We start from the raw sequence: 10,589 nt of genomic DNA on the forward strand, positions 1-10,589 counted from the left end.
ATTCTCATCTTTTTTAATAGTTAAAAAAAATCGTTTTACATATATGGGTATTTTCATGCTACCCATCATTTATTGCATGGCTATTATATTAGCCTCATGAATTATTCGCACACAAAACTGTTCTAAGAATAACCCAATAGAAGCTCACACTGATTACTTGATGCAGAAAGTTTATAAGAATATAACAAGAAATGGCCTGTTAAGCATAAGCGGTAACCTATGGTGGGAAATTGATGGCTGAGAATTCTTAGAATAGTTATCGAGAAAATTGCCGCACGTTAAGGCAAGAGTCAAGCAGAATAAAATACGTTTATTATTTGACCGATATTTCTGAAACTTCATTCACGCATGTATAACACTGAAACAAGCACATTTTGGCTATTTGTATTTTTCGAAAAAATTAATGAGAACGTGAAATGTAGAAAACGTAAAATGGAGGCTTTCTAAAAATTTCGAACTCGTAGGTGCATTACAAAAATTTTATAAAATAGTAATATATGCACAATACAAAGTCCAATAGGCTTATAATAAATATAGCAATATATTAATTTTTATTAATATATTAATAAAAAATAGCAATAGCTATTTTTTATTACGTTTTTACTGGTTTGGAGCTAGAGTCTTTCCATTTTACCACCACAACTACTTGATTTATATTATTAAAAAATTTGGTATCATTTGAAAATGGGCTTCTGGAGTTGACAGATATTTGTGTTACAAAAATAATGAAATATCTCTGCGCGCTGTGGCTCACAAACTGAAGGAGATAAAAATATTATTAGCTTAAAATTAATATTTTCTAGTAGAGTTAAAAAACAAACAGATTCAAAGAGAAGACAATGTTAGTTATTAGTTGGCTTGTTGCTGTCTCACCGGTTTTCAGATTGCTGGTCTACTACGCGCACACATTCTCATATATCGTTAGGTACGCATACACATTCGTTTTGCTGCAGTAGCAGCGCCTTGTTCACCGCTACGAAACGAACTCAGAAATGCTTATTTTTTTATTTATATAGCGGAAACCATTGGGACGGACTTTTTTCGCTGATTTCGCGTCTCTGAATAAGACCTCGAGGAGCGGCCTGAAACTTCCACAGGAACGCTGGGTCATTAAGGAAGCTGTTGTGTGCTCCGTAGGTCAACCTCTGAATATATTCATTATTGTGTGTCGTAAGATTTAGTTAGTTGTCTGTTTTTTAATCGAAAGCTACGTTTGAAAAGATTGTATTGTTAAAGAAAGAATAGCGATAATTGTGTTGTCATTATTGATATTTTTGATGAAAGAGACACTTTTCTTGTATCAGCGGAAGCGCTGCCGTGAAAGAAAAATTTAATTCTCATATTAGCTCTGGAGCACGAACTTAGCATGCAATAACTTCGATTAGCCTCAGATATAGAATGATAATATTATTAGTTCCACATGATAATATAGTTAAATCCAGAGAAATAATTAATGCCGTCATCCAATCCCTACGTCGCCATTTTCACTATTTCAATTCTACTCTGAGTAAGCTGACGCAATCGGTTTAAGGGGCTAAAAAATTACGAAGGGTAAATTGTGAAGAAATGATATGAGGAAGCTCGTGTATATGCCGGTTTTTCCGCTAAAATCAAAGTCTGGTATATAATTTACATGATAGATTCGTTTGGTAGAAGTCAATTGGTTTAAATATATTATTTAATGAGAAAAGCGGAGGAGTTGACTTGCTCCCCTGCAGTTTACATGCAATTATCAAGAAATTTGAGAGAATTTGATTATTACACGAAGAGCTTTGGGCATAAACTTCAAAGCTCGCAGTAAAGTGCGTCTGGAGAGTCGAACATACAGTCATGCGGCTTCTCCTTTGTCTCCTAAGTCGTCTTCGCTTATTTGATGCGGTTGAAAGGATTTTTCCGATATTTGTCTTGTCATTTACACGCGACTGATAATCGACAACCTGCGTCAACTTATACAAAAACTTCCATGTTACCGGTAATTATTTTCTGAATTCGAATAAATTATTTTAATTCATGTATTAAACTCTTGTACCGTCACTGACTGTTTTCTTTTGTGTTAATCTTGATGTCATGGTATGCACACTGGGACCTTCCCTCGCATATTTTTTAACCATGTATAAAATATATACTTGGTAATAGTAAAATCAAATTAACAAATGAACTCGTATATTGCGCATGACACCTCAATCGTTTGAATACATTATAGATCTATTTAAAGCGCAAATGAAATCTTACTGTCAGTATAACTGGTGACAAGATGTAATCGAACAAATCTTACCATGACATTTATGGCAAAATTTTCGGGATGATTTGAATGATTTTTCCATCTTGGCTCACGCCTACGACACAGATGAATCATTCAGGAAACTTCAATAAGAAAACTACTTTCCTTATAGAGATGCAGTGAAAAAATATTCTCGTCACTCCATAAAAATAACTATTTTGATGGCTCCCACAGGCATGAAGACTTTTTTTTATAGATTTTGTTTCATCGACTACCATAATACATCAGGATTTGATTTATAATCTGATGAAAGATTGATCGAAAATTTGATAAAAGATTGATTAGATCCACCTTAATACTTCAGGATTTGAAGAGGAGTATTATGAAGAATTAAGCTTAAAAGTAACCGACATATACACTTGAGAAGGTACGGGTTTATTTATATATAAAAAAAAACAGAAATCCAAAAGGCAAAAATGAAATCCATAATGACATTGAGTAAAAATTGGCCGTCTTATTAATGAGTAAGCTTCTGTTTATATTGTTGTTTTAAAATACGGTCGATTTCTTTAAATATGCTTCATGACCGTTCCCACTATCAACTGCCAAATGAATATTTCCAGCTTTTTAATTTGAAATTTCTTTTGTACCCGGGTGAACACTTAGGTGTACTGCAAAATCATATAATTGGTAAATGATTTGCTCGAAAATCTTTTACCAATACTCGAAAAGACCGAAAAACTTCGCCCAATTTTCGTACGTTCTTGAATTATGAGTACGTATAATCATCCTTTGCAAGATATATGATTGGATCAGCAATTTTTTCAACTTAATTTCGTGCCCTAATTAGAAACAACGGTTCACATCTGATGTTTTGGACGTTAATGGAATTGATCCTCCATGTTTATGATAAATTATAAATAGAAATTAAGCCTCGCCGTCTGACTTGTTCAGTTTAAGCATCATAATTTAAAATTACCGTAAATGAAAATAATAACTGGAGAAAGCTATAGCCCTAAGAATGGATAAATTAAATGCAGTATAAATACACTCACCTAAATTGAGGACGTCTTTTGATGCATAAAAAAGCAACATAATATGAATGGCCGAATTACTGACACTGCATGGGTCATGTATGGAGCAAACGAAGTATGGACGAAACTGAATATATAAAACAATTGATCTGTTTTATATCTATATTTACCTACAAGCACAGATAAAGTTAATCTTATAAGGTTAATAAAATCAAAAAGAGGCTCGTATGTTTCTTTTAGAAGAAAAATGATAAAGGTGCAAGAGTATTTTTAATTTCCAATGTGGAGACTTAAATTTACTAAAAATTTTTGCTAACCTGAAAATATCACGTTACAAATGCAAAGTAAAAAACGATCTGTTGTGATAGCTGCTATTATACTGACTATTTTATATTGGATGTTCACATATGTGTTATTTATCAACCACGAAGCTGATGAAACATACGCTGGTGTGTCCATCAATAGTACATATATGGACAATGAGCGATCGCCTCCCCTCGTCCTCATGATCTGTAACGGTAAGATAACATGTTGGTTACTTTGCTCAGCCGAGCAATACGTACAAACATACTAAGTCATTTGACATTAGACAGTCTTTTTTGACAGTTGCGAAATAATCGCCACTGTCTAACTTGTTATCTTGTTCTTTCTGTTATTCGCATGGAAACTTTTGACGACATTCGTATAATGATGCGTTAATTTTCCTTATGTTACCCTAACGAAAAGGAATTTTTCTTGCAGAAAAAACCGGGTTTATAAAGTTTTTGAGCAGCAAAACAAAATAATAACTTATTTTCATTCGATTAGGTTGAAGATATTCATTAGAACACTTGAATTTTTTATCATATATGACTTGAAAACAATTTACGGTAAAATAGAATAATATCAGATGTTGTTACACGCAAATGTTTGAATAAAATATAATTTTATATTAATTCTTTATTAATCCTTATTTATCAGGTTTCTTTTTCAAACATCGTAAGTACATATTTCATATGAGAAAAATGATTGTTAGCTCGCTGTTTTCTAATTTAAAATTAACTGATTCTGAAATTTTCACAGACGGTAACCGCATCCCAGAAAAAGAGACAGCGATGACCAAATTTGAGACTCAACTTCGCCAAACAAAAGTTCTCATCAAATCAGCGATGAGGCTGAGTCATTCCCCGATCAGGTAATTGGAATTACAGCTCATTATCTTCTGAATCAGACGCGTATTGGCGTACACCGTGCACCACTGTAGCGGCCCGACTTTCTGACTGTCGTTCTCGCTCTTCTTCTTTCATTCCGGCGCATTAAATGAAGCTGAAATTGAACATGAGCCTTGGTTGGCTCACTCTCCATTGAGGCGCCTGCTTGGATGGGCGTGGCAGGACGCAGTAATTGTCGGTTGCCTGGCAAAGAAATACCTTGGATCTACCTCCGATGCTGCTGTCAACCATTTACTTATAACCAAGTTATTGTATTTTGGTTACTTCTTTCGTCGGCAACGGATGGGTGCGGCTGCAGGTAAGCGGAGTTAGAGGACCAGTCTCGGAGACAGTACCGCTTCCGGGGCTGTACGTCGCATGGACTTGTCGTTTATTTGAACATCTGTCTTCCCACTCGGTGAACAGTGTAGAAGGAAGCTGCAACTTCTTGGCAACATTGGGTAAGAGTCCCGGCGTAATCTTGGCAAGCACTGCACTCTTCCTCTAGATTCCCACACTTTGAATTGCTTAGATTGACCTAGTCAATCTCCGATAAACTGTGACTTCCTCTCGGCGAGAACACTGGTGACGTACATAAAGAAATTGCTGAGACAGAAGGAATAATCATGCTTGCCTTAACCGAATCACACCTAAGAGAGGATATCCAAAATGAAGAAATCGAAATGAAAGGCTTTCAACTTTACCGATCAGACCGAAAAGAAGGGAGGAAAAAAGGAGTCGTTATAGTCTACCTCAAAAACTCCATCGCGGCAAAAACAGTTCCCTGTATTTAGGCTTCAATGGATATGTGGAACATGTTATACTCAACATCTCCCATCTCCAACTGTGCATAGCTATCGTATACTAACCGCCTGACTGCCCGCCCTAAAAATTAAACGAAACTCTTGAGAGAATTGAAACAGAAGTGGCCAACTTGGGTGAACCTTCCCAAACATTATGGTTGCGGGAGATTTTAACCTACCACTCATACGATGGCCACACGTGGACAGTGTAGGAAGGCGCAGCTAGAGATCAGGACGGAACCCAGGCAACACAACTACTTCGATTCGCTAGGGAGCACTTGCTAAGTCAACAGGTGCTGGTACCAACAAGAGAACACAATATCCTGGATCTATTCTTCACCAGCAATGAAGAATTGGTAGCTGATATTCGGGTTGAGGAGAACTCACTTTCAGACCATCGTCTAGTAGTGGACGAAACAACAATTGGGATTAGAAACCAGCCCAGACCTACATCTGGAGAGGGCCAGGATGGGCTAAATTTTTATCATCGAAGAACAGACTGGGAGGCCATTGAAAACGAACTCCTCGACGTCAAATGGAGATCAGAGTTCCTGGAGTTAAATGCCGGATCAATGTACAACAATCTGTGCGAAATATTACCGCAGGTATGCACGCACCATGCACACGCCGAGAAGAACGACCCCCAAACGGCACAAGGGACAGACGGATCCTCATGAGAAAACGAGCGAGCTTGAATAACCAGATAACGGCTGCCTCCAGGAATATGGAGTGGCGGAGGCTGGAACATCTAAAGGAGAAAATGGAGGACACTGAACGACAGTTGCAAGACTCGCACGAGGCTGAACAAGTTGCGGAGGCGCGAGCGGTTGCTGCCATTCGGGAGAATCCCAAATACTTCTACAAATATGCCAGTCAAAGGCCAAAACCAGAGCTTCAGTATGCCATTGAAAAATAATGATGTCCTTATTGGAGACGACTATAAGAAATTTTTTCCATATTGATGTTGTAGCGACTAGAGAGATCAAGTATATAGGTTAGGGAAGTTGAAGTTAGAGGAACAAAAGGAGAGACTAGAGAAGAAGTTGGTGGCATTGAATACTATGGTGACGTCCTCGTCTTAATGATATAGCTTTTCTGCTAACACTATTGAAATGCGCATGTGAAGGGCCCTTATTTAATACTTAATGCATGTTAAATTCACCTCTTGGTCCGGCCCAACACTTAATAGCTTTTCGACGCATTTATTGATTTGCTTCAACTCAGGCCGCAAGGCTCTTATCAGCTACGCGAACCACTTAGTTATTTCACCTGCCACGGTGTGAATATTCGGTTCACTGTATTAACATTATATATTCTAAGTGCGTCTACCGGCTTTTACTAACTTCTATCTTCTTGAGGTTGGGCCGACCTAACTTATTACCTTTAACGTCACTAATAGGCCATTAAGCCACTTCTGAATACCGCCTACGGCAATATTTTAGAAGGTGTGTATTAGCGCCAATTATCATTGAGATACCTTAAAATCTGCGCATATTGCTCATACTTTCTATTGTCTCTTGATATAGATTCTAATTGCCTTGGTTCTATCACTTTCAGTATAATTAAGTTCCTGTCTTACTGTGGATGCAACAGCTGCCTACCCGTCTAGTTGTGACTGGCTCCTCGTCCTATTTAGATATTATCCAGTGCCTGTTGTCGGTTAGGTTTCGAGGTACGATTTGGGGATATTGCCATGCTCAATTATTGCCGTTCAAATTGGAGATATTGAATATAATTGTTCACTTGCGAATAATCGGCTCAAAGAGAAGAACGACCCCCAAACGGCACAAGGGACAGACGGATCCTCATGAGAAAACGAGCGAGCTTGAATAACCAGATAACGGCTGCCTCCAGGAATATGGAGAGGCGGAGGCTGGAACATCTAAAGAAGAAAATGGAGGACACTGAACGACAGTTGCAAGACTCGCACGAGGCTGCACAAGTTGCGGAGGCGCGAGCGGTTGCTGCCATTCGGGAGAATCCCAAATATTCTAAAAATATGCCAGTCAAAGGCCAAAATCAGAGCTTCTGAGGGGCCGTTGAAAAATAATGATGTCCTTATTGGAGACGATTAGGGCATGTGCGAACTTCTAGTGGCGCAGTTTGAAGAAGTATTCAGCAAACCCCGATATTCAAGACAGGAGAACGAAATTGGAGTCATTCAAGACTTACCAGGAGGTTGGACGCTGATGAACATTGAGTTCAAAGCACCGGATCTAGAGAGGAGTATCCAAGAATTATCGCCTTATTCGGCTCCCGGGCCAGATGGGGTCCCTGCTGTATTGCTGAAAAAATGTGCCAGTGCACTGAAGGTCCCTCTGTCTTTACTCTGGAAAAATCATTGAGAGAAGGAAACGTTCCAAGTTACTTAAAATTGAGGCTAATAACCCCAATCTACAAAGGAGGTGCGAGAGATAAACCCCTAAACTACAGGCCGGTTACATTAACATCACACGTAATCAAGGTATATGAGGAGGTTGTTGCCAGAAGGTTTGTGCAGTACATGGAGGAGGCTGACCTTATCAACAGAAGGCAACAAGGTTTTAGACCAAATCGCTCTTGATTGTCTCGGTTACTGGAGCATCACCACCAAATCCTGGCCATGCTGGAGGAGGGGGCCGGGGTGAACGTGGTGTATTTGGACTTCGCGAAAGCATTTGACAAAGTTGACTATATAGTGCTCTTCAGAAAATTAAGACTACTGGGGGTCGGAGGTCAATTGCTGGCATGGATCCACAGCTTCCTAACAGAAAGACTACAAGCTGTAGTTGTTGGAGGCTGGAGATCGAGCGAGGCTAGGGTGAAGAGTGGAGTTTTGCAGGGAACGGTACTCGGTCCAATCCTCTTCCTCATCCACATCGTCGACATAGATGAAGCAGTAAACCACGCCACAGCATCGTCATTCGCGGATGACACCAGGATACTAATAACCATCACGGACACGACGGACTGTGAGAGGTTGCAAGATGACCTCCATGCAATATATGACTGGGCCCTTGTGAACAACATGCAGTTCAACGGGACCAAGTTTGAGGTGCTGAGGTACAGAGAAATCGGAATAGCTGGAATGGAGCACCGTTACCTGGCACCTGACAACTCGGAAATCGAAGAGAAGCGACTCGTTCGCGATCTAGGAGTGATGATGAACAATCAGGTCAATTTTGGTGATCACATAGCGGCAATAACCGCAAGAGGTAGGCGACAAATGGGGTGGATATTGCGGACGTTCAGAACGAAAGAAGCGGAACCGATGATCTCACTCTTCAGAGCCCTTGTAATACCTATTCTTAAATACTGCTGCCAGCTCTGGACTCCGTTCACACTAGGCGCAATACGGCAACTGGAAGGAGTTCAACGAACCTTCACTTCCAGGATCAGAGGGATGGATGAGTTTAACTACTGGGAGAGGTTACAGCGACTGGGTCTGTACTCACTGCAGAGGAGACGGGAGAAGTATATCATTCTATACACATGGAAATTGATAACCGGAATGTCACATAACTTCGAAAGCGAGACCTTTAACCAACCCAACCAAACGGCGAGGTTGTTTGGGCAGGGTGGCCCAGTGGTTGAAACCGCTATTATATTATATATTATTATATTTTAAGATTGAGACACGCCATGACGAAAGAAGGGGAAGACTGTGCAGGATTCCCCCTCTACGTAACAGATCGACGGTCAGATTTCGATCCCTGCGGGAAGGATCCCTTTCCGTGGCCGGGCCGAGGTTGTTTAACGTCCTACCAAGGGATCTAAAAGAAGGGGAGTTCACCCTGGAGACTTTCAAGAGACAACTGGACGTGTTCCTGGGCACAATACCAGATCGGCCTCCCATGCAACACTACCAGCGGCGAGAAGCAAGCAACAGCATCGTGCATCAGCTGGCCCAAATGAGGGCGGATGAGCGATAATCATTGAAGGCGATCCATCGAGGCCTGGGACTGCTACGTCCCGGACAAATACTAAGGAAACTATCCCTTTGGGGTAGCCTATATGTGTTGCCCTCTCTCCCGCAACAACAACATTACTAATTACTGACATTATACATACGTATACTGTATATCATTATTAAGTAGTACCTACATTTTTTGGAGATATAATATATCATAAAATAACGATACTTTTTTTGAGGACGATGTGATTGCAACAGCGTATGGTAAACCTTCAATATAAACCTCTACTTCGCTCACATTAATTCAAGTCTGCATCAGCAAAAAATCTCATTTCTCGGAACAGATTCATCATCTTCGGCAACGACGACACCATACTCCCTACTATTGAGGCATACGTGGCTCCTTGGCCAGATCAGATGCGAGAACGTCTCGCTCTGAGTTACCGGTCAGTCTTCTATCCGAACAGCTGGAATTTGATCGACTTCTACGAGAAGTGCGCGGCGGCGAGGTTGTTGCTGCATTGGGCTCTGCCTGAGTTCGACTCCGCTATTTACTTTGATACAGATCACGTATTCATGAGACCTCCTGAACACTTGATGGAGCATTTCAAAAACTTTGATGAATAGCGGTAGCGGTAGCGCCCGCTACATTTAGAGCATGTAGCGGTAGCGGTAGCGCCGCTACATTTCCAAGTAGCGCTGCCCAGCTCTGTGTATTAGCTATGAATGACTTGCAAGTATCGGGACTCTGATATCGTCAAGCTTGTAGAAGTTTGGCGAAACTGAACACTTGCAAATAATTACACAAAGTATTTTGTATATATATTTCTGTTGATATCGTGTCCAGAAATTGATATAAAGTATGTCACCGGAGATTAACGATCAAATTATGTTTGTTCGTCACAGGAAATATTCCTCGCATGGGAACAGCACGTCATCACCGACCCCGTAGCAACATTACTTCGTAATTTGACCAACACTTTAGTCACTCGCGAAGACGTGATCCGGCGAATCAGAGGCAGTAAAGAGGAACATCATTTCTGCAGTTACAGTGTCAATAAACTTTTATATCAACTTGTGGATTTTGTGAAAAAGTACGAAAATTAATCAACGTTCACTTGATGTTAAAGCAAGATGTAAGAGTCGGATTGTATAACATCATTGAAGAAATTTATTTGAATTCACGATGTGTTGGCCATAAATTCTTGTATTTTAAGCATGGAGTCGAGGTCGTCTGATTTCATTTTAAGTAATGGTAAAAGTTGCAAAAATGTGCCCCTGATCTATTCTCTAAAACATTATGAGAAAAAACAAACTCAATCGAACATCATTGCCCTGCATCTAAAATCTGAAGCCATTCCAATTTCTTCAAGTCGCCCACAAAGGCCGGCCTTTATCCACTGTATTCCGACATTACACAGAACTCTCTTTGTGAACGATTAAAAATTG

At 40.0% G+C, this 10,589-nt stretch overlaps 1 protein-coding gene across 1 annotated transcript; it reads left to right on the forward strand.

The window, feature by feature from the left end:
* Nucleotides 1–3,529: 3,529 nt before the first annotated feature.
* On the forward strand, nt 3,530–9,697 carry LOC108665945 (glucoside xylosyltransferase 2; the record flags this gene model as incomplete). Its single annotated transcript, XM_018152751.2, is given in 3 exon segments — nt 3,530–3,773; nt 4,318–4,429; nt 9,485–9,697. Coding segments are annotated over 3 exon segments (506 nt in total), but the record flags the coding sequence as incomplete, so codon positions are not given.
* Nucleotides 9,698–10,589: the final 892 nt, after the last annotated feature.

The sequence above is a fragment of the Hyalella azteca genome, unplaced genomic scaffold, assembly GCF_000764305.2.
Source record: "Hyalella azteca isolate HAZT.00-mixed unplaced genomic scaffold, Hazt_2.0.2 contig10397, whole genome shotgun sequence".
In the NCBI taxonomy this organism is placed as follows: Eukaryota; Metazoa; Arthropoda; class Malacostraca; order Amphipoda; family Hyalellidae; genus Hyalella; species Hyalella azteca.